The following is a 24,596-nucleotide window of genomic DNA, read 5'->3' on the forward strand; positions in this document are numbered from 1 at the left end:
ATGAAAGCAAAAAATGAAAATTCACTTGCCTATAATTGAATATAATATAATTAGCAGAAGGGGAGTACGACATCGCTATGCAGCATAAGAACAAAGAATTGGAGAAGCGAAAAATAGACAGAAAAGTAAGATATATATGTGCCTAGCGTTCCTGCTTGGAGTATACAGAATGAAGTATCAAAAGGAAGATGTACAATAGAGAAACTGTTGAAGCTTTTCCTAGTTCCTGCCCCATATCCTCAGGATAATTACATGTGCTGTGCTCCACGAAAGATTATCAAAGATGATAAAAAACAACAATAAGAAATCGACTCTTACGAGCCTCTACAACCTAAAACAGCAGTGTGTGAACAGGCACATGGTGACCGTTGTAACCATTGCATCGACTTTTATCTTCCTTGATCGTTAGGTTCATGTATAAATCAAAATACAGCTATGGCAAGAACATCTTAAATATACAGAGGATAAGAACTATTGGCCCTTACAGCAGAACAGTAGGGAAATGGTCCCTGGTAGCTTTGCAAAAAACTCCGATAGATACCAACTAGGACTCAAAAGCGTGGTTATGAATTCGTATAAAATTGGATCCTGTTGACTGTTGTATTTACAAAGATCCATGCCACAAGAATTACTTTCTTCATTCATTTGTCATTTCACAGATGGAATTTGTGGAGGTCGCCTTGATTACTCTGGTGTTGTATGAACCACAAAACCCGCATTTATGATACATCCAGTGGAATCGCGAATTTCCTTTTTTCTCGCAGTCATTGCACAAAATATCCTGCATTTTCCCAGGTTTCATGGCACTTACAAAGCAATAATCTCACTAGAAGACAGATACATATGGAACACAAGCTAAGCCAAGAAATTGAAAGAAAATGAAGATAATGGAGCAAACCTGACAACGATCTCTGTACTCTTCAGGAAGCCCTTCAGCAGCCAATAAGGCGTCAAGCATCCCAAAGTAGACCTAACATAGATTTACAGTTTAACCTGGTATTAAAACAACCTGAAGCCTAAAATGAATGGAAAATATAACATAAAAACAAAAACCTAAAGCATGCACCAATAAACATCAATCACATGTTTGGGGTTCCAGGACTAGACTTCTTAGGATGAAACTCATTTGAATTCCACAATCTGTATCTTGATCTAAACAACAGATTTCATCATCTTTTTATGTATAATAATAACTAGCCCTTGAGGCTTTACCTGTTATTATAACCCTTCCCACACACGGTCACTATCTGACTTGAAAGAACCAATCTATCCTTACTTGTCCACAACCTATGACCCTAAAGAACTTGGCTATTCCCTTAGTGAAATGATATATCTTATATAACTCTCTCATACATATCACTCTCCCCAAATGTCTATCCCCTCGCCATAATGGAGTGCCTAGATTAGTTTCATAACAGTACATACCCTCCAATAACTGATCTATTGCGGGTCATGCAGCTGCTATAAATCCGAAGAATCTGACCTTCAATCCGAATTGCAATAGTGAATATAGGTACAGATTTAGATGCCTAATGGCTTTGTATCATGATTTACTGCTTGAACAATTAGCTAGCTTACACAATTTCTATTTCATGTTTCGAATACAAGATATGTATTTCCAGAAGAACATGTATAAACAAAATAAGACTTACTGCCATATCGCCCAACGATTTGCTACATATAGGACAGGTGTAATGGCTGCAAGTGTATGCCTGAACACAGACCAAAAAGGGAAGAGAGTCATATTTCCAGAAGAAGAGAAATGAAAGAGAGAAGCCAAGCGGAATCCAGAAGCAACCAACCTGAAAACAAGCAGAATGCATAAAGTGCCCACACGGGAGTGCTCTGACAGCCGCACTTGATGTAAACAGGAAGTCACAGCAGATGGGACAGTTCGACTCTAGACCTTTCTCCCGGCACTTATGATCAACAAGTTTCATGCCAAGGCAGCAGTTGCATTTCATGCAGTGGAAAAAATCAATACCCAGTCCGCTACCAAGGCGGCACAAATTGCAGAAAGGGCAATGGTATACTGTCCTGAAGTACCGAGTAAGAGGAAACATAGGTCAGCAAGAATCCACATACGAAGATCTCATATCATGGCATTATCCAACTCAACAACTTAAGATTGTGTTTTCATAGATCTAACTGGAGTTGTTATATGACAAGAGAGACTACTTTCACAATTGCAACTTACTGCGGCCAACAACAAGGTGCTTCAAACCTATTACAACGTCACTTGGTTAACCAACATGGGAGCAAGCAAGTTGTCAACAAGTTTTACCATCAAATCAGTGAATCAAATAGGTTCAGCTACAGAGCTCAAAACTAAAAGAATTACACAGTGCCAGATTTCTCCCATCCAAACATAGAGATTAAAAACATCGAACTAATTATTAGTGTCAGAGACTACTAGAATACAACCTCCAATTTAGTAAACAAATCCACATTGATCATGCAAACATGACATGGGCATAATTGGCTGGTGAGAAATATACATAGATAATGTCCAATAAGAATTATTTTACCTTTCATCATCAAAAAACTTGCAGATATTACAGTAGTATTTGGACATTAAAAACCCATTGCAGGATGGAGTTGCACAAATTGGTCCAACAGCCTGAATTTTTAAACAGCGCATGCACATCATTTCTGTTGTCATTTTCCTGCGAAGCATCAATAAAAATCAACATTTGAAAGATCAACCAGAAAGTATCCAATCAATATGAGTCCTACCTGTCCATTGAATGATCGCTGACTTCATCATGGCAAAACCTGCAAGCGAACAACTTCTTACAGCAAGCAGCTAAGAGTTTGCAGTTTCTTTTGTAGTGCTCACAACCAAATATTTTCTTCTCAGTATCTCTATACGATGGAGAGCATCCGGGCACATCTTCCCCGTTCATAGTTTCCCCTATTCTTGTTTGTGGTAACATCTGTTGTTCAGCAATCCAACCACTACAGTAACCCACTACTGTTAGATAGAAGCCCCCAGCATGATTAAGGAGTAACTGACACAACCATAAAGTTCATATACAGATATAAATTGCTGGAACAAACCTAGTCATAAGATTATAAAATAAATAATCTTCTCTCCTTGGATCAAGTGATGACTCCGTTGAAACTCTTCTTATCTCCGACTCAAGCTCATTTCGATTAATCTGAAATATATCTTTCCATCCAGGCTTGAACATCTTGTCACACTGATCTAGGCTTTCATGGACATCCGAGCCTGAAAAACAAGGAAGTCTAAAAGAATGAGAAAGAAATGATCCCGACATGACAAACAAAAACTACTACCATAAGATAACTACCATACCTACATAACAACAGGTGCCTATTGAGATAAATTAAGCATCAAAAGTAAGCCACACCATAAATAAATGAGCCAGAAAATAAAAGCATCTTATAACCTCCAACAGAAGTACAATTGTCTGAGACTGCAGTATGTGAGGTTTCTGGAGTGGTTCCTTTCCACCATTCACTAAGCCACTCGCTGAACATTGTGTTCTTAGTTGCATGCTTCCACGTGTCCATCATTTTAGTCTGCTCATCCTGAGTAAGCACAGAAGTTACCCATGGAAGCATTGACTGGAGCACCTCTGCACCTGTGGTGCCAATTATACGTCCAACAATTTTGTCTTGCTCCTCCACAGAAAAATGTCTATCAAACAGGGGCCACAGCTCAAGTTCTTCCCTGAAAACATGCTGGTCCAGTGTGACTCTTACAGACTTGCACATTCCTTGAAGCTTTGTGGCAAGCTCGTTGTACTTTTGTACACAGATATTACCATCACAATCAGAATTTTCATGCAAATCTTCAGTCTTATGGATTCTCAAGCTTCCATGAATTTGTAAAAGCTCCGAAAGAACAGATGAAATGTCCTCAAAAAGTGTCTCCTCCTGCTTGTGATCCAGAGTGTACGAGTGGCTTACGTTATGAAGAGCCTCTTTGGATTCTAAGGCTGGGAAAACTATCTCATCCTCAGCATTACTGTGAGCTCTGTACAAGCCCCACAATAGACGAAATCTGCCGATGAACAATCGGAGGAATCTCTCATCACAACCATTAAGTTTTCCAGACTCGACATCCAAATACTCCAAATCTTTGCGGATGGCTTTATGAAATTTGAATATGGTGTCAATTGGTCTAGGAGAAGACCCAACAACTGAGGAGTTATTATCAGTTTCCCATGTAAAAAGACTAGAATTTATTGAAGGGGCAGGGCTGAGAGTTGAGGATCGCATCGACTTTGCAGAAGTAAGTGAACCTATTCCAATAGTCCTGCTATTTACCCCCAAAGCAGGCACACAGCAACCTTGATTCCCAAGATTGACGGTTTCTGAACGATCAAAACTGTTTTTGGTTTCACATGATCCCGAGAAGTTTCCACGCTTCAGAAGTCTTTCTTCTTTGTTTAATTGAGCCGATAATTTCTCCTCAGCAGACAAGATAGATGCACATGCATGGCGTGGTCGACTACACCCCTCTTCAATGTCGGTCAACCTTTTCACTGGACAGCAACCGATGACATTTGAAGGTAAACATCCATTTGAAGAACGACCCTTGCATGCCCAACCAGAGAAAAGTGTAACTAACGCACTGTCTGTTGCTGGAGCTGCATCACATGATTATAAGTTAGTTAGAAATGTAAACAAAAGCAAAGCAGCATTGGCTGAAGTACAAACATTCAGAATGGATATAGAACCTGCCAAGTGCATGTTTTGCAGAAATGACCCAGCTTCCTCTTCACCAAGTGTTCCCACAAACCAGGGAAGAACACGCTCCACCAATTTTAGAGGCATCATGCATAAACTTTGATACAAAAGCTCGCGCTGTTTGGCAGCGCTAAAATGCTCCCGTGCAAGAGGAAGAACCTAGATATGCAAACATACTTTCAGGATGCTTTTCGAGACGGAAAATATTATAAAAAAAGTTGGCGCTGCTTGAAAGGAAATTTTTTTCTTTGATCAGTAAAGAAATAATTCATTCATCAAATATAAGGTACAAGATATTTTGAACCACCCAATAAGAAAGAAGAGAAAAAAAAAATTAATCACCTGTTCTTCCTCATTATGGAAGTGCTTTTGTATAGTGTCCATTATTTGATCAGCATGTGAGCATAGCCTGGTATAAAATTCAGCTGAAGTTGAACTTGCTCCTGCATTTTGTATACTCTCTATCAAGCACCTAAAATTTTCAAATTGACTTTCTTCCTCGGCATGCTCCTGAGCAAAGGAGAGCTCCTGATCTACTGCAGGAAATATAACCTTGTCCTCGGCAATACTGAATGCAGGAAAACAGATATATTGAAACATTACGAAGAGTCACGCAACAAGCCAAAAATGCTGCCTTTTCACTAGAATCCACACTCATAAAAAACCCAAAGGATAATAGGTGTCTTTGATAGGCTAGGAAACTAAATAACCAATTTAGACCTGTTTAACACTAATGTCTAATTAGGTTTGGTCTTCATGGAAAGATGGTGTTAGTTTCATGAGTATGTTACCCGTCATGTAAATGAAGTATTTGTAAAGCATTACAATATATGTACCAAATGTTGTCAGGCGGTCGCTAGGTGGCCAAGAGTGGCCTGGGGACTATATAGATAATATTCATACAAAAAAAAACAACATATACAGATATACTGGGTTTAGTATACACACTTAGGTCTAATAGTCTACTTAGGCGTTCATTATACAGCGGAATTAGTATCGAAATGAACTAAAAGTTTCAAATATGAAATTTAAATGGTAAAAAGGATATTTTAGGGTGTTCTTTTGACACTAATTTTTATACTTAGGATTTCAATTATCAACCACCATCTCCTTCCTCTCTCTTTCTCTTTCTTTTTACCAAAACCAAGAAACACAGAAAACACAATAGGGAACAACAAATAACAAAGGAAACACTCGCTTTTATCCTCTTCCTCTCTTCTTCTCATTTCTTTATCATCTTTTCATTATCCAAAACTTATGCAAAAAGAGATAGAAATCTTTGCATTCTTAAGGTTTCGGGCTTAGGCGACGCCTATTCACCAATTGGTGGAAAGTTGCCCCATTTCGGGCACACATTTGGCTACATCATTAGGTGCAAATCACCGCAAAATTCCGGGCGCCCTAAAGCCGCCCAGTCCAATTTTAATGGTAGTTATTTACATGTTTGGCAAACTCTTCTGCTTCAGTCTTAACTAAATACGATGGAAGAGTTTTGCCCAAAGGTAAGTAACCACCATTGAAACAGAACTAAACCCTTATTACACCTTTGCATTAAGATGTAAATACTTGAATTTGAATTAGAATAATTTTGTGAGATGGGTATACAGTCATGAAATACATGTCAACTTGCCACATGAACCTAACCCAGAAAAAAAGAACAGTGAGATTGAACCCTAATATCAATGAAGTTGGGATTGAACCCAAATTGCACGCTAATGCTGAGACTAAAAACTAAATGTCCCACCTAGTCTAATACGGGATCAGCTCAGAAAAACCTAAGATAGCATTTATATAGTCACGGGGTTGCTATTTTCCTGCACATCTTCCCTAAGAAACTTGAGCCAAAATATAAGCTATGCAGACTGGGTTGTCTTTGCTTGAGTCTCGCATAGCGGATAGGAAACGTAGGCTCCAAGTCTATAATGGGAACACTGACCAAATCGTCCAGAAATACCTAACCAAGGGTGCATATAGTTCAAGGGTTAAACATCTTAGGATTTAACTATTTAAGTAGTTTATGCCTTTACGAAAAATTTGGAATCCAGCTTCACTAAGAATAAATATATCCAGACAACTGATCATATACTATAACTTATCACCAAACAGAGGTAGGAAAGTTGACCCAACCCTGAACCTTAATTCTTAGTTCTTACATGGCATCAAATGTATCATCTAACCACCATCGAAGAAAGAGATATCCTTGGCAACTTTTGTCTACAGAACACCAAAAGGCCTCTGTGTTACTCATCGTGTTGTCCAATAAATTGAACTGATTATTGGAAACAACAAATAAAAAACAAAAGAACACAAAGAAGAGGTTTAAAATGACTCTACAATAAGATCATGCAATTCAGAGATATATCAGGCTTTCGGACTAGGAAAAATTTAATGAGTTATGACGAGCAACAGAATGGAAAATGAAATACCTATGGAAGATACAGACTTCGGCAATGAATTGCAGCCTCTCATTGAATGCTGACAAATTTGAAAAATCACCAGCAAGTTGTATCGCCCTAGCCTCCTCAGCTATATCCTTCAACTCTCTCTTTATAGCATTATGCCAAAGTAATATTTCGTCAATCGGATGCACACCAACCAAATCAGTGACAGCACAAGTAGACTCTGAATATTTCCGTTTCCCAACTTTGGAAGACCCACATGCACACTGCCCTTCCTCAGCTTGCTTAACTAATTTACCTGACCCATAATCTTTACAACATCGAAACTGGGGATCATATTCACAAATTTTGCACTCACTTGGAATATCTTTTCCATCCATCCAGGTGAATATAACCTGTTGAAGAAGCTTCTCATCTGGGACTATCTTGCACAGACATTTCAGCATGTCCTTATTTTCATCAAATGTAATAGAAGATGAAAGCCATGGCAGGAACTCTGCCATCATATTCACAGGAATGCTGCATAAAAATTGCCAGACTAGTGATGCCTGCTCTTCAAATGTATATTTATCCTCTAACAAGGGAAAGACCTGCATATAGCACATGCAAATTGTTATGAGTTACACCCGTTACACCCATCATTGTAACAAATCACTATTACAAAAGCCTCTGCCATGCATAGTTGACGAAACAGATCTTGTTCTTAACCTAGAGTTTATAAACAGAATAGCAATTTGATCATTGAAATATTTGTATAGAAGTTAATATGGATAAAGAGCTGGTGGGTTAGCACTAGACGGCTGCAGGACACAGTAAAAGAGTTAAAATTTTGCCCCCCTATATGATATCCAGTTATCTGCAATATAGGCAGCATGTCGCAGAATCACTAAGAGACTGATGACAGACATTATGTGATGTCTATTACCAATTAGATAATACACCTCGAGTTGTGACCTCGTCATAGCTCTTGTAAAGGTGCACCTTCTAGCCCTTAGATATTACATTATAGATATATTCATATCTCGAGACAATATTTAAAAAATAAAGATGTTTCTATTATTTTTCTTAGTCTCTGCAGCTAATTTTGATTCTCACCCGTGAGAATATACAGTAATGCTGTTCTGTTTCTATCAAATCACCCGTGAGAATATACAGTAATGGGCTATCTTCTTCTCAATCTACAGAAGACACACACACACACACACACACATATATATACATATATATATATACCTCCTGGTCTTAACGCGACTGTGCAAAGCTAGTCGCTCTATCTCAATGGAACAACAGATGACTTGGTCATTTTTTAAGCCATAACAGCTCGCTGAGATTAACATCCTCCAGCAGGGCATCAAGTGCAGCAGGAAGAATAAATCTGGTCCATTGATAAATTCTGTGTTGAATGGCTCTCCGGGGGATTGTTAGACTCTTCTAATATGTTTGTAACATTTGGATTTAAGAGGCTAACTAGGTGATAAGCAAATTTGCAACGTCCCCATTAAGCAGATAAAAAAAATGACCGTAACAGTACAGAAGAAGGTACTTCAAGAAAATTCCAACTAACCACAGAGGTCATATTATAAATCTCAGTTTTCAGCACTTGCAACATTTAGTCTTTCGTACAATATAAAATCTTTACACAAGCTGGAAGAACAAGCATGATATCAATTACATCACCAATAGGAACGTTCAAAAAATTTAATAGAAGAACAAGCAATGCTAGAAATGAACATGGTTGTTTAATATCTAACAACAAGAAAAAAAAGATGGACTTTTAGACGTTTCTTGAGCATGACAATTAGAAACCGTAAGTATACGGAGTTAATCTCACTGGTGAGAATAGATTTAATTTGTTAGAGAGACTACGCAGCAAATAAAACTAAATGTGGGATGTAAAAACTTAAGAAAAATAATACAAATATTTTATTTCTTAATATCTCGAAATGTGAATATATCCATGACGTAGTATCCAAGGGCTGAAAGGTGCGCCCTTACAAAAGCTATCACGAGGGTGACCTCGTCATAGCACAATTCTAATACCTCTACAAATTCCTGATATATGTTGCATTAGGAGTCGAGGGGGGGGCAGGTCTTTAAATGAGGACCCTGGAAATTTTAGGATGTAAAATTACTTGAAGAAAAGCTTCAGCAATCAAAATAACAGTAAAGCGGAAAATCTGGTTCTGGTAAAGCCTTAAGGGGGTTAGGGTGAAGATGCCACGTATAATTTTGTGTGACATCCATGTCAAAACTGACACATACTTGTGTGTAAGTTTTCCATCCAGCTAAGTAGATACCCCCATAAAACATTAATATGTACCTCGCGGTTAGAAAAGCATAGCTATTATTTGCGGTGCAAAGTCGTGTCAGTACAGATGTTCAAAATACAACGAGAACAATAATGGACCATAACAAAACAGAAAGTGCAATTACCTGCTCCTCTTCCTTGAACATGTGTTGGCTAACTGATGTTTGAAGAGCTCCAGTACGAGAAGCTAACTCTCTTCGAAAGCTTTCGTCATTTTGCATACCAGAATTTAACAACTCGAACAACTGATCAAAAAGATCACTTTCTCCCTTGTGCTCAAGGGAATATGTCCGTGCCACATTCTTTACACGTATGTCAAGAGCTGGAAAGATGACCTGCAGAAAAGAACATGCAGCTAAAACTTCTGGAAGATAATAATTCCTACGTTAAAGTAGTATGGGATCAAGATGGGAAATAATCTCGGAAGCCTTCTAGTATCGACTATCGGGTTCTTCCTCAATAGAGCACTATTGAATCCTATTCTCCAAAACAAATTTTACCCATCTTTACTGTCAACCGTCTCAGCCCTTCTTTTAAAAATACTCCCTATCCCAATATATACTGAAACATTAAAGAATATAGATCAAGATAAATGCATATTCATCATCATGTGATCCCTAAACCAAACTCAAATTGCACCATGCGGTTGCACATATCCTAGCAGAACTTTGACAATCCAATACAAACACCAACACCAAAGAAGAAATAGATGGTGGCTTCTAGGTATTACTTTCTTATATAACTTGACCTCTTTGTAGACAAAGATACGGCGACAAAGATACGAGAAATAGTCTTACAAAGACAAAATTCTGTAGAGAGAAAAGGGTCCTCATTGAGATAAGTTGGGTTGAAATTTCCTAACTTTTCTTAAGTTATTAGGTTTCCCTTGAGTATGTAGGCATCTTCAAACACGTAAAAGCAAAACTAAACACACACACGGATAATTATGTATCGAGATTGGATGATGATACAAATAGTTACTGAAAATTTGATTTCTAGATCCATTGTTTCTTTGTTTTACATAATCAAATTAACGATAGAATGTGGATTTCAAATAAGTAGAAAACGATGTAAACCTAACAAAATAAAACAAAATAACAAAAAAAAAGGAATGAAGTGTACCTCATCTTCAGCATTGCAGTGGTGCTTATAAATTGCACGAAGAAAGTGATAACGTTGTAATAATGGTTGGATATCTCCATTCTGATTAGTTGCAAACGCTAAAGCATCACGATGTAAACCTTCAAGCTCAGACCTAATAGCTTTATGAAAGAACAAAAATATATGAATTGGCGATTTAAAGGCCGCATGATTGTTATTATTCTTCATACATGATGATTTCGAAGAAGGAGAAGGAGGAGGATCCCCAGGAGGATTTACAGTAGCAGTAGTAGTAGCTATTAAAGTAATTCCTCCTCCTCCATCTCTATGTTGAACACCTGTTAATGGCGTCGCCATTTTTTATAATTTTTTTTTACAGATTCCAAACCCTTAAAAGAACCTCTTTCCGTCTTTAATATCTCGATATCTCTTTATCTTCTTCTTTATTTTTGTTGTTTTACATTTCCATCTCGTGTTGCTCTGATTCAACAACAGTAGGGAACAAGGGGGCGGCCTTAAGACACGAGGAAGTATTCGCTTAAGTTAATGTCCGTGGACCAAATACCCTGACTTGGCACGTGACCTGTCCACGTGGAATTTATTTTTCTATTATTTATTTTTTGACCAGAAAAACCTGATAAATATTTTATTTATATTACTACTGTAGGAAATGTTGTTGGTAAACAAATTCTTATCTTGTACTGAACTTTTTGGGTCCTCATCCTTCGCCACTGAGGTCTTATCAGTTTGTGGCCGTGTGTCCTGTGTCCTCGTAGGTTTCCACTTTCCACTCCTCCTTTCTAACAGATTTTGTTTGATCCGGGATGTGAAAGAAGACAATGGGCGACTGAGGAAGTAAAGGGGATGTCTTTTTTGACCCCAAATTTTTATTTAGCCAGACCAAAAACAAATTAAAATTGGAGAAAAGCTAATGGTAAACCAAATTTCATAGTCCAATTGTGGACCAATGAAATCGAACCATCTAACAAAATTATCCAAACTCCACTAACATTTTAAAACCCCACTTCTGTGGTGGAGGAGAGGAAGATCAAATTGGTCTACCTCTAATGGTCCGCGCCTAGGAAGGTCGTTAAATTGTGAACCTTAACCGAGTATTGTCAGCACGTTTAATGACGATGAGCAGTCCCGTTCCTTTCCCAGATACAAGGCTTGTCTTGACCAAGGGAATATCGGCATTAGTCCAGATGCATAAAGGCTTTTTTATGCGTTTGGCCGTCTTTAAAGGCTCACATCTACCTACTTTCTAGAGGAAATCACGCTAGGAGAAAAAGAACCTAGCGTTTTAGGGGCCACTAGAAAGGAATTAGGAGGCCACTAATAAGACGAAATAGGATCATCCAAACCTAAGTAAAGTCACCCCTTATCTTTCAATTTTCGTAATGGCTAATTTGCCCTCACAATCGGTAGTTTAACTATAATCGTGTTTTTTTTTTGTATACAATTTTTGAATTTTGGTACTACCATAATCGGTAGTAAATTGTGTTAATTTAACTTCCGAATATAAAGTGTCCCCAAAATGAGAATTTTTCAAAATCCTTCAATTTTCGTATTTTGGTACTACCATAATCGGTAGTAAATTGTGTTAATTTTAACTTCTGAATATATAAGGGCCCCAAAGTGAGAATTTTGCAAAACCCTTCAATTTTCGAATTTTGGTACTACCATAATCGGTAGTAAATAGTGTTACTTTAACCTTTACTTTAACCTCCGAATGTATTCAATTTTAGAATTTTGGTACTATCATAATCGGTAGTAAATTGTGTTAATTTTAACTTCCGAATATATAATGGTCCCAAAATGAGAATTTTCCAAAATCCTTTAATTTTCGAATTTTGGTACTACCATAATCGGTAGTAAATTGTGTTACTTAAACCTCCGAATGTATTCAATTTTCGAATTTTGGTACTATCATAATCGGTAGTAAATTGTGTTAATAAGTGATGCTCGTTATCTACTGATTGTGTTCATGGCCCCAAATTCAAATTTTCAAAACTTAATAAAATGTCAAAATTTTCTACTTTCACATCGATAGTTAATGGTGTTCATTATCTACCGATTGTGCTTAGTTTTTAGTACAGAAGAGTTGAATTTTTTGAATCAAGAATAATCGGTAGATAACAATTAATTCACCTACCGATTATCGTTGATGTTCTTCATTTACAGTAGCAGAAACATAATCGATAGATAACAATCTATTTTACCTACGGATTATGGTTGATGTTCTTCATTTCTTAAAAACATCAACCATAATCAGTAGATAAAATAAATTTGTTATCTACCGATTATGTTTCTGCTAATGTAAATCACAAAAAAAATCGGATCAAAATTTTTATTTTAAGTAATCAAATCCTAATTTTGGATCACAACTACTATCATCTATCTGTTTTGTTTGTTTAACTCGTTTTTTTCTTTTCTTTTATGTTATAAGTTTCAACTTTAAGGTTAATGAATTTTGGGTTTTAATTTTAATCAATCAATCATAAAATTTGTTTGATCGTCGATCTTTGGTTTCAATCAAAATTAAAACAATGGAAAAAAATTCAATGGGTAGAAAAGAGAGGAAGAAGAGGAATGATATGATTATGAAAATAAAGGATATATGTTTAGATTTATATTATAAAGGTGAAGGACAATATAGACAATTTCTATTTTTAAGACACCCCTTAACCCCCTTCAATGGATGGGAATAAAAATGTGGCCCCTAATTTCTTTCAAGTGGCCCCTAAATATGCTAGGAAAAAGAAAATCATTACAAAAACTAGAGGCAGTTTCTCACTACATATATAGGACACAGATATATAAGATTATGTTAATAATAAGGCTAAGTCATATGGTCTTCTAATCTAGCATATAGATTGGCAGCTAGAGTAGCCTCCTAAGTCATATGGCAGTGCTGATCTAGTATGCTAGTCGCAGAACCAAATAGCGAGGCTGCGCTGAATCGTTCAGCGTGAAACTTTTTTCTGCTTTTTGCTGAATGGAACGACGCTTGACCAGTCAAATTGGTTGATTGCGCTGAACCATTCCGCTGCTAAATTGAACCAAACAGCGCAGCTAAATTCCCCATTTCACCTACAGAACTCGACTTCTTCTTCATTTCTTCTCCATTTCTTCTTCATTTTTTTCTCCGCGAGAACTGCATGTTTGATTCAATCTTGATTTTTTCATCATTTCGTCAATTCGCGTTGTGGGTTTGATCAGCATCAAGATTGGAATCCTTTGAGGGTGGTTAGGTTCGATTCCGTCTACAAAATCGATTGGGGTAAGAAGTTAAAATTTTAGGTTTTAAATTATTTTTTTTTATTTTTGATTATGATGATATTTTGATGAAATTGATGATTGATATTAGATGATTTAGATGATATGTGTTACAATCCATGATTGAAATTGATTTTTAGAATTTTGGGGGTTTAATTTGATTATTTGTGATAAAGAAAAAATGAAATTTTGATTATTTGTGATGAATATAGAACTACTTCTCCTTCATCCCTCACACCAAAATCAATTGGTTCTCTTATTCTTCTTCTACAATTTTGTTCATACAAAATATGTCACACTTTCAACCAAAAGAGGATGATGCACCAATTAGCGCTTGGATTATAGCAAGCAACGATCTGATTAGAAGAAAAGATCAAAAAGGTAAAGAATTTTGGAAGAGAATTATAGAAGAGTTCGTTAAAAGATGGCCTAGTGATGGAAACAGGGACAAAAAGTCATTGCAATCAAGGTGTAACATGTTGAGATCTGAAGTGAGGAGATATATTTCACACATCAGACCCTACGTCCGGAACATACCTACGGGATTGACGGAAGCCGATTATGTAAGTACCTGAAATATTTTCGATTTTTCCAAAGAGCGAGACACTAATACATTTTTTCCCCAGTACCGCAAAGGAAAAATGAATTATGAAGCAGAAGTTAAGAGACCTTGGAGACATGAATTGGTTTTCCAGCTTCTGAAGACCTATCAACCAGACTACAATCCAGGGATGAATAATGATGATGGACCTACTCAAAACACTCAACCTACTCAAGACACTCAACCTATCCAAAACACTGAATTTGGTACTTCCGCTCCAGTAGGTATGTATGAAGATTTGGAGGATATGGCAATGTTTGGGAGCTCACCATCCACCTCTGGTTTTGAAACCTCAGACATATAGCGTAGAAGACGTTATTTCGACCAAATAGATGATGTTAGAGGTGCAGGGAAATATTCTTCCAAACGAAGGGCTCATGAGACTAAAGCATCGAAGAGAGAAGATGACAAAATGGATAAGCTCATAGAACTTCTTGAAAAAGCGCAAGCACAAAGGGTTTCCAAGTATGAAATAAAGGAAGAGTACCTTAAAAAAAACATGGAAAACACTACAATCTTGGCACAAACCCAACAAACATAATCTGACTTGAATATCCTACGCCAAAATACGAATGAAGTAGAGGATTGGGAGAAACCCCTCTACAAAAGATGGAAGAATGAGATTTTGGTCTGTAATGGCTTAGAACATGTCCCCTAAATTAAAGTGATTTATTAGTAATAAATTAAGTTATTTAGAAGATCATTTTTAAGTTTTGATTAGAAGTTTAGGTGTAAAATTTTAATTTCAATGTACAAAACCACTGGAACAAATTTCGAAATTCAAAATTTGAAAACATATCTGTTGGTGGTGTAACGGGAGTGTGAGAAAACATGGTTAAATAAACATTTGATTGATGATGGTGTAAACTAGGTGTAGGAAAAAAATGGTCAAACTCTGGTGGCACATTTCCATTCAACACAGAGGTGTTGCGTAGTAGCATTTTGCGCAGACTAACTGCGATGTACCAGATACCGTGGAATATTCCACTTTGTGCTGAACCAAACAGCGAAAAGCTGATTTTCTCCGCGCTGAACCATTCAGCGAAACTATCTCGCTACTACTTCACATGCGAGGTATATCTAGAGAGGGGTAGTGTTAAAAAATATACAACGTTTTTTTTTTTTTTATTCTGCAACGCTTTTTGGCTAATCTAGCAGCCAAATCCAGCCCATAGGACTTAGTCTAAATACATAAGCAATAGGAACATAATAGGTGTAATAGACGTTAACACCAGATAACAGACAACTCACGAAACACAAGTGTAAGATAATAAAAGTCAATAAAAGACCACTTTTATTTTCATGACCCTCCCGCAAGTTGAAATACAGATAACACTTTCAACTTGGACTTTAAAAACTCAAATCTGGGAGGAGCAAGACCCTTGGTGAAGATATCAGTTGCCCGGTCCATAGAAGAAGCATAATTAACCTGCAATGATTTAGAATGAACAAGTTCATAAAACAAAATGAAAATCCAATGCCAAATGTTTCATACGACTATGAAACACAGGGTTAGAAGCAAAGACAATGGAGCTCTTATTGTCACAAGAAATAGTAGGTGAATCAGACAAACACATGAAGATCTTTGAGCAAGTGACAAATCCACAAAGCTTCAGCTGTTGTAGAATCCAGAGACCTGTACTCAGCCTCTGTAGAAGAACTGAAACGGTCGGTTGCTTCTTAGCAGAAAAACTAACTGGATTAACACCAAAGAAAACACGATATCCACTAATTGATTTTCTATCTGAGGGACTCCCAGCCCGATCTGCATCTGTAAAGACTTGAATTGTAGTAAAACCCTTTTTGAAGAAAATACCATGATCCAAATTACCTTTAATGCATCTCAAAACTCTCTTAGCTGCAACAAGATGAGAAGTAGTGGGAGCATGCGTGTACTGACAAATTTGATTCACAACAAAGCGAATTTCAGGCCTTGTCCAGGTGAGATGTTCTAATAAACCAAAAATAGACATATACTCTGTTGGATCTAAGAGAGGATCATCATCGTCTGGCAACATCTTGAAATCAGCAGGACATGGAGTATTACAAGGTTATATACCTACCAAATTAGTCTTAGTTAAAAGATCCAAAGCATACTTGGTTTGTGATAAAAACAAACCATTCTCATTCCTCTTAACTTCCAACCCCAAAAAGTAATGCAAATCACCGAGATCTTTGACAAGGGATTGAGATGACAAATTAGCAAAAAAAATATATATATACATATATATTTTTTTATTTTTTTTATTTTTTTATTTATTGATAAGAAGAGAAATTTATTAAGAATAAAGAATTTACAGTACAAAAATATAAAAGAAACCCCAAGAACATAACAGTTAACTTCAAACCAAGTTGTAACTAAACTTCTAAAATGAATGTTAATTACACTAGTTGTAAAAAGCCTTTGTCTCAAAAAAAAAAACCACCAAGAATGGATAACCCCGTACAGTAAAAGGCCAGGCCCCCAAATAACCCAAGCCCAACGCAAAATTGTTTGAGAACTAAACCCAATTGCAAAACCTAAATGAAAGCCTAACACAATCTTTCAGTGATTGCATACATCGTTGCCACTTTCAACGCCACACACCACTGCTGGTCGGCATCAACTACCGACCAGAATAACTCTTCCAACAAACATAGCTACACAATGCTAACCTTGGTGATCGGATTGTTGTGGTTGTGGAAACCCATCATTTTGAAGACAAAACCTTAATAACCAGGATTTTGTGGATATCCTTGACGATGATTCAAATATTTGCAAATGTTGGTTCTTATGGATAGCTTAGTGGTGGATAAGAAGCTGGTTCATGAGCATGTCCATAAGGATAACTCATATTGAATAAGAGAATGGACTAGCACTAGTGCACCACCATCAAGCCACCAAACCCCCAAAGGTTGAATTTAGAGCATTTTATTATCACCATCATTAGTAATTAACCCCATCGTCAGGATATGTAATTCAAAAAATCACCTCTTTCATGCAACAAGGTGATAGATCTACGAAATAAATATGAAACCCACCATCTTCAAGCAATAATCAAAACAAGAAAGAAAATAAACACCACCACCCACCATCTTCAAGCTTTGATGAAAAGCAAAGATGTAGTCGCAAAACCCATTGAAAGGCAAAAATAAGAGGCGGGAAACGCCAGATCTCTTCCCAACACCTAAAAATTTAAACTAAACCGGAAATAACACAATCACCAACTTTTTCTTACTAGAACAAGGGATAGCACACCCTTTTCCTTTACAAGGAAGTAGTAAATTAATGCCCAAATCTAAAAACGTCGAAGAAAAGGAAAAACGTATAAATCTAATCTAAGCACCTCACATATGATCTTGTCATAAAAAAAATCAAAGGAGAGGGGGACGATGACGCTAGAATAATTCTATCACAACGAGAAGGAAAAGATCCATTGATAATAATGTCATCCATATAAACCAAAATAATGGTAATCTGGTAATCTAACTTCTGAACAAACAGTGAAGAATCTGATAAAGAAGGTATAAAATCTAAGGCAACTAGAGAATCATATAACTTCTCGTACAAAGCTCTAGGAGCTTGTTTGAAACCATACAAAGACTTCTTGAGCTTGCAAACAAAATCATGATAATCTTTATCAACATAACCTTGTGGTTGAATCATATAAACATCTTATTTTAAGTCCCCATGTAAGAATATTGCTAATATCCAACTATTTAATTATCCAATCAAAATTCACAACAAGGGATAAAACAACTATAATAGTAATAGGCTTAACAACATGACTATTCTTTTTTTTACTGAATCACATTTTTTATTAATAAAGAAGCTAAATCACAGCCAATTCAATACAGGACTGACACAAAAAAGGACCAAAAGGAACTTACAAAAAAAGAACACTCCAACAAAATTCAAAGATTAAAAAAAAACAACTATTTTCCTTTCATATCCTTGGCTTCCTCTTACTGTTGTCATTCTATAACCCCCTTCATATACTAATTGGAGAATTCTGCTTTTAAACCTGTGAAGATTAGGCTTTACCTCCTCAAAAAGTTTGGCATTTCTCTGAAACCATAACTCCTTCATAGTGGCACAAGCTGTTGTCATCCAAATCTGCTTAACAAGTGGACTTTTATCTTTAGCTGCACTGCAAACATCACTAAATGAATTAGGATTCTGAAATCCAAACTGAGTATTTAGCCAATTCCATACTGCCAAGCTGAATGAACATTCCCATAAAGTGTGTTGCATATAATCCTGCTCTTCACAACAAATATAACAAACAGAAACTATGTCATAACCTCTGCTTTTCATTATCAGATCATCCACATACACCTCTTGCTGCAGCTTCGAGACATTACTAGCAATGCTAGGGTGCAGAAAACTTTGCCAAATATATTTAGGCCATGTTAGCACTGCTTCCTTGTTCCTTATCTTTTCCACGGCCTTTGAAATAGAAAATTTCCCATCTTTAGATACACGCGACACTCTTCTATCACTACCACTACTTATAACAGGCAATTGAGGAACAGAAATAACATGTAGAAGCTCATCTGGAATTGTCCATTGGCCCTCCTGCAATATATCCTTAACTTTCATACCAATGTTTCTCTTCACATACTCTGAGTAACCAATTATATCTATTAATGCACAATCACCTAACCAGATATCAAACCACATGGAGATTTTAGAACCATCTCCAACACACCATCTAACATCATCCTTTAAATCATTCCAAGCCCATTTCAGACCCTTCCATATTGTGGATTGCTTCCAATTAGCTGTCCAATTTCTATATTTGTCTTTGAATTTGGCTGAGAAGAATAAGGCCCATTCTGCATCAGAGTTTATGATGTTCCACATCATCTTCATTAACATTGTTTTATTGATCACTTCTAACCTTTTTATGCCCAGACCTCCTTCTTCATATGGAGTGCACACCCTTTTCCATGAAATTGTCTTAAATTTTCGGATGTCTCCATCACCAGTCCACAAGAAATTTCTGATAATTTTCTCACACATTTTAATTACATTTGAAGGCCATTTGTAGACAGACATGTTATAAATAGGCACACTACACAAAAATGATTTAACTAACACCAATCTATCTTGAAAAGAGAGTAGTTTACCTTTCCATGCTGCCAACTTGCTCTGAAGTATTTCAACTATGGACCAAATCATTGCAGAAGTAACCTTACCAGGAGCAAGAAATACACCCAGATATTTATCTAGAAATTTTGCTACATCCATATTTGTCATATCACTTATCATCTATTTCCTCAGTGAAGTAGTCCCATCCACAAAGCATTTTCTTTTGGCTCTATTTATAATTTGACCTGAAACAACTTGATATTCATCTAAAAGCTTGAACAAATTTAATAGGCTTTTCTTTCCACCATTTCTGAAGATGAAAACATCATCTGCAAAAAACAGATGAGTTGGATGTATACCCTTCTTGCAAACCATTGGTTGCATTTTCCCATTATCCACCAAACCTGAGATGTTCCTGCTTAATACATCTTACATAAGCACAAAAATAAGAGGAGATAAGGGGTCTCCCTATCTCAATCCTCTTTCAACTTGAAAAAAACCACATGGACCTCCATTCACCATTACAGACATTCTTGCTGACTTAAACAGAGTAATTATCCAGTCACACCAAGAAGCTGAGAAACCATATTGTATTAACACTTTGATGAGGAACTCCCAACTAACTGAGTCATATGCTTGTGAAATGTCAAGCTTAATACCCACATTACCACCTCTTCTTTTAACTTTCATTTCATTCACTAACTCAGAAGCAAGAAGAACTTGTTCATGGATACTTCTTCCTTTGACATAAGCTACTTGCTGAGGAGATATCAGTTTTTCCATAATCCCATTCATCCTTTTTGTAATCACTTTAGTGAAGATTTTAAAAATTACATTGCTTAAACCAATGGGTCTAAAGTGATTTGCAGTTTTTGCTCCTTGTGTTTTTGGTAACAAGACTAAAAAGCTTGAATTCATACCTTTTGGAATAAACTTTCTCCTCCAACAAGACTGAATAGCAGCTACAAGATCATATTTGATAGTTTCCCAGCAACTTCTGTAAAAAATGCCTGAAAATCCATCTGGACCAGGAGCACTCTCTGGATCCATTTCAAAGATAATGTTTTTAATTTCTTCAGCTTCAGGAATGACATCAAGATTTTGCTGATCTTCTTCGGTTACCATTTTTGGAATGACCTTTAACAATTGCTCTGCATCATCAACTGGCTGAAATTCAAACTTCTTCTTAAAATGTTGAACAAGAAAATCAGATATTTGAGTTTGATTTGTCATCACATTTCCATTATAATCTTCAAGTTCACTAATCATATTCCTTGAATTTCTAATCTTCATGATTGTATGAAAGAAATTAGTATTAGCAGATCCTTCTTGAATCCACTTCACTCTATATTTTTGTCTCAACAAAGTCTTTTCTTGCACTTCTCTACTTGCATATTCATTCTCTGCCATTACCAAATCATTAAGAGCTTTCTCATCAAAAGGATTATCATCAGAAAATTGAGTTGCCTCTTTAACTTTAATTTCAGCTTCCTTAATTTTAGTTTGAACATTCCCAAATACATTCCAATTCCATTCATTTAAAACTTTATTTAACACTTTCAACTTCTGCAAAAACTGAAAAGCAGGATCACCCACTATTGGTTCTGCCCAACAATCATCTACTACTTGTAAGAAATTTGGATGACTGAGCCACATTTTCTGAAAGTTTCTTGGAACATTATTTGGCTTAGGAATACTTGCACACCCACCTAATAAAGGTGCATGATCAGATACAACCCTCATTCCAACTTTATACCCCCAATCTCCATAAAATTGTAGCCATTTTTGATTGAAAACAACTCTGTCCAATGTACATAATATCCTCTTACTACCATGTTGACAATTAGACCATGTATATTGCAAACCAGTTCTGGGAGCTTGAAGCAATTCACACTTATCTAAGCAATCATTAAAATCTAACATTGAATTTCTGTTAGGTAATTTACCTCCAACTTTTTCCTCTTGAGTTAAAACTGCATTGAAATCACCTAATATAATCCATGGTTTATTGAGATCACTTAACTTCCTTTCAGACCATAAGAACCTCATTTGAACCACCTTGACATGAGCATGAACACCTGACACCAGCACATCTCCAATGCTTACAATAATCATTTGACTAGAAACTGAAATTACTTGAGGCTGAGCAATACTTTTATTCCAAAACAACCATATATTCCCTTTATTACCTGGACATGAATTATGAATAACCATTTTTTCCATTCCAGGAAGATTTAACTTATGACAAAAATATGCAGTACAAGATACTTTTGGTTCAGCTACCCAAACTAATGTAGGACTAAATTGATTTACTAGTGACCAAAGTTTATCCTGAGCCCTCAATCTTCTTAGGCCCCTGATATTCCAATAAATGATCTTCATTGTTTAGGAGGAGGGTTTCTGGTACCCCCTTTACCAGGATTTTTTCTGAAATTATATTTATTGTTGAGAGGAACTTGACTGTTTACCTTGGGATAAGCACCAGGACTTTTTGCAGCTGATGAGCTTGCTGAAGTAGAAGTTACCATTTCTTTTTCAACAACTTTAGACCATGAAGTCACTTGAATTGGTACATCAACCACTGTACCATTTGTTCCATTGACAAACTTGATGTTACTATTATTGATATTTATTTCTTCAACTGCTTCTAGAATTTTTGGAGTTTTTACTAATTCAACTTCATAACTAATTTCATTTTCCACATTCTCTAAAACACTAAATTTGCTTTGCTGTGAAATATCATCACCACCTTCCTTACTTGATGGAACTGTGACTTTGATAGTGTCAACTACTACATCAGCAGCTAAAGAAGGTTCACAAATATCAAATGGAAATGGAGTGGGTTTCTCCCTCCTTTGAATAATTTTGGGACTAGCCTCAGAAGATTTACCTGTTTGATGTTTGTTCTTCTCAAACCTACATTCAGAATTCAAGTGACCAACAATCTTACAGGAAGTACAAAATTTAGGACAATCTGGTATTAAAACATCTTGAAAGAAGCCTCCATATTTAGTACCAATCCATACCTTACTAGGAATATGATGTGCAAAATCAACTTCAACCAGCACATTTGCATAATAACCCTTTTCACAATTTGTTGTAGCATTATCTATTTTGATTGGAGTACCTATTTCTTTACATATAGTGAATAAAACTTTCTCACTCCAAAATTCCAAGCTTAAGCCAGGAAATCTGACCCAAACCATTGCTTTAGAAGTTTTCTGAGTTGCAGGTCTAAAATTAGAAATCCACTTCCTAACTTGTAACACTTGATTCAAAACTTCCCATCTCTGAGATTGAATGTACCGTTTGTCTTGTTCATTATCCAACTTAATTGTAAAAAAACCTCTCCCCAATGGAATCAGCCTACAATCACCTACTAACTTCTATTGACTTCTTAGTATTACTGAAGCATCGAGAAACTTAATTTGTTGTAAATCTAATCTACCAATTAAAGAAAACTTCCATGGATTCAAACTTTCTTCAAGCAAATCATCAGGCAATTCGACCGAAGGAATTTTCATAGAATTTTTCTCACTACTTAAAACATCCATTCTAGAATTTTTTTGATCAATCGAAGTGATTTTAGGATCAGAATCCATAAAAATCACCTGAATTAATACTCAACAATCATTAAAATAAAGAAAACTAGAACAATTAATCAATCAACCACACCTGAATTACTTTTGTGAAGCTCAAAGATCGAGATCTGATAAGAAGAAAAAAGTCGTCGATTTTGTCGCCGAGTCTCAGAGATCAACTCAGTCCGGTCCTTACCGAAATGAATCTAACAACAGGACTAAAGGTGTCATTATAGTCAACTTCTTCCACTTGGATAAAACCCTTAGCAACTAGTCTTGATTTATATCTTTTTATAGTACCATCAGGATTAAATTTAATTTTATAGACCCATTTATACCAAACTAAATTCTTAGAAGGATCAGGAGCAACCAAATCCCAAATGTAAGCATTCTTTAAAGACAAAACTTCTTTTCCCAAGGAAGTAACCCAAACTTTCAGCTTTCAAGCTTGAGAATAAGAACTAGGTGCTTGAACAGATAAAGAACCAAGGTAAGTTGTGGGAAGAACAAATCTGTTTGTGGACAAAAGTTTTGGTTTAAAAATTCTACTCTCACCTCTAGTTTGCATACAATGAGAAAAAAAATAGAGGTATTTATGGAAGAAAGATTTGAAGAAACATCAGATGTAGGTAAGATAGTAGAAGTATAAAGAGAAAATTCAGGTGAAGTAGTAGAAGTAGAAATCTCAGGTAAAGTAGCAGAATTGGAGTCCAAAGATTCAAGTACAGAAGGTATGTCAATTTGTTGAACTTTAGAAAAAGGGAAGGATTCTTCATGAAAAACAACATGCCTACATAAACTTTTATAGAACTGATATCAAGACACCTATATCCTTTGTGAGCAGAGTTGTATCTTGAGAATACACATTGAGAGCTTCTAGGTTGAAGTTTATTACCAGTATAACGCTTCAACTAAGGAAAGTACAAACAACCAAATGCTTTGAGGAAAAGGTAATCATGTTTTTTCTTGAAAAGTTTTTCAAAAGGACTAGAAGTAGGAGAAGCTTTTGTGGGAAGTATGTTAATGAAAAAATAAGTTGTAGAAAGAGCATCAAACCAAATTTGAGAAGGAGGAGAAGATTGAATTAAAAAGGTTGTAGTGATTTTTATTAGGTGTCTATGTTTGGATTCAGCCGCATCATTCTGCTCAGGTATGTGTGGACAAGTGATTTCATGCACCACACCATATTAAGACATAATTTCTTTGAGAGCATTATTCAAACTCACCCCTCTATCTATTCTTATAATCTTGATATTAGTGTTGAGTAAATTTTCAACATATGATTTATATTGATGAAAGACAGAAGTAAACTCGGATTTAAGATCAAGAGGATATCCCTAACAAAATTTACAATAATCATCAATGATGTTGGCATAATCTCTAAAACCATTAACAGAATGACATGAGTTGGTCCACTAACATGCATATGTAGTAAATATAAAAGAGTAGTAAAAACAGAACTAGATAAAGTAAAAGGTTGTTTATGACTTCTTCCAATTTGACATTCAATACAAGAAACATAATTATTCAAATG

At 36.1% G+C, this 24,596-nt stretch overlaps 4 protein-coding genes across 4 annotated transcripts; all 4 read right to left on the reverse strand.

Annotated features, from left to right (window-relative positions):
- Positions 1-102: 102 nt before the first annotated feature.
- On the reverse strand, positions 103-11,024 carry LOC113298071 (zinc finger protein BRUTUS-like). The gene is made up of 13 exons (XM_026546730.1): positions 10,549-11,024; positions 9,552-9,761; positions 7,146-7,708; positions 5,062-5,287; positions 4,710-4,878; positions 3,414-4,619; positions 3,061-3,232; positions 2,737-2,958; positions 2,529-2,666; positions 1,803-2,037; positions 1,653-1,712; positions 899-970; positions 103-781 (listed from the first exon to the last, which is right to left on the reverse strand). The coding sequence occupies exons 1-13, from the start codon at positions 10,882-10,884 to the stop codon at positions 638-640; spliced, it is 3,753 nt and encodes a 1,250-aa protein (XP_026402515.1). The 5' UTR covers positions 10,885-11,024; the 3' UTR covers positions 103-637.
- Positions 11,025-15,707: 4,683 nt separating this feature from the next.
- Positions 15,708-16,425, reverse strand: LOC113295051 (uncharacterized mitochondrial protein AtMg00810-like). Its single transcript, XM_026543411.1, has 2 exons — positions 15,934-16,425; positions 15,708-15,836 (listed from the first exon to the last, which is right to left on the reverse strand). The coding sequence occupies exons 1-2, from the start codon at positions 16,423-16,425 to the stop codon at positions 15,708-15,710; spliced, it is 621 nt and encodes a 206-aa protein (XP_026399196.1).
- A 3,524-nt stretch (positions 16,426-19,949) lies between these two features.
- LOC113295052 lies at positions 19,950-21,695 on the reverse strand. Its single transcript, XM_026543412.1, has one exon. The coding sequence runs from the start codon at positions 21,693-21,695 to the stop codon at positions 19,950-19,952; it is 1,746 nt and encodes a 581-aa protein (XP_026399197.1).
- Positions 21,696-21,859: 164 nt separating this feature from the next.
- On the reverse strand, positions 21,860-23,035 carry LOC113295053. Its single transcript, XM_026543413.1, has 2 exons — positions 22,889-23,035; positions 21,860-22,771 (listed from the first exon to the last, which is right to left on the reverse strand). The coding sequence occupies exons 1-2, from the start codon at positions 23,033-23,035 to the stop codon at positions 21,860-21,862; spliced, it is 1,059 nt and encodes a 352-aa protein (XP_026399198.1).
- Between the last annotated feature and the right edge of the window lie 1,561 nt (positions 23,036-24,596).

The sequence above is a fragment of the Papaver somniferum genome, chromosome 7, assembly GCF_003573695.1.
Source record: "Papaver somniferum cultivar HN1 chromosome 7, ASM357369v1, whole genome shotgun sequence".
In the NCBI taxonomy this organism is placed as follows: domain Eukaryota; kingdom Viridiplantae; phylum Streptophyta; class Magnoliopsida; order Ranunculales; family Papaveraceae; genus Papaver; species Papaver somniferum.

Coding starts and splice junctions, on each gene's coding strand:
- LOC113295053 (XM_026543413.1), bottom strand. CDS start 23,035: ATGGATGTTTTAAGTAGTGAGAAAAATTCTATGAAAATTCCTTCGGTC. Junction 22,772..22,888: donor TTAAGTTTCTCGATGCTTCA/GTAATACTAAGA, acceptor ATTCAATCTCAG/AGATGGGAAGTTTTGAATCA.
- LOC113295052 (XM_026543412.1), bottom strand. CDS start 21,695: ATGGTTATTCATAATTCATGTCCAGGTAATAAAGGGAATATATGGTTG.
- LOC113298071 (XM_026546730.1), bottom strand. CDS start 10,884: ATGGCGACGCCATTAACAGGTGTTCAACATAGAGATGGAGGAGGAGGA. Junction 2,667..2,736: donor AGCGATCATTCAATGGACAG/GTAGGACTCATA, acceptor GATGCTTCGCAG/GAAAATGACAACAGAAATGA. Junction 782..898: donor AGTACAGAGATCGTTGTCAG/GTTTGCTCCATT, acceptor GGGAAAATGCAG/GATATTTTGTGCAATGACTG.
- LOC113295051 (XM_026543411.1), bottom strand. CDS start 16,425: ATGTTGCCAGACGATGATGATCCTCTCTTAGATCCAACAGAGTATATG. Junction 15,837..15,933: donor GTGACAATAAGAGCTCCATT/GTCTTTGCTTCT, acceptor AAATCATTGCAG/GTTAATTATGCTTCTTCTAT.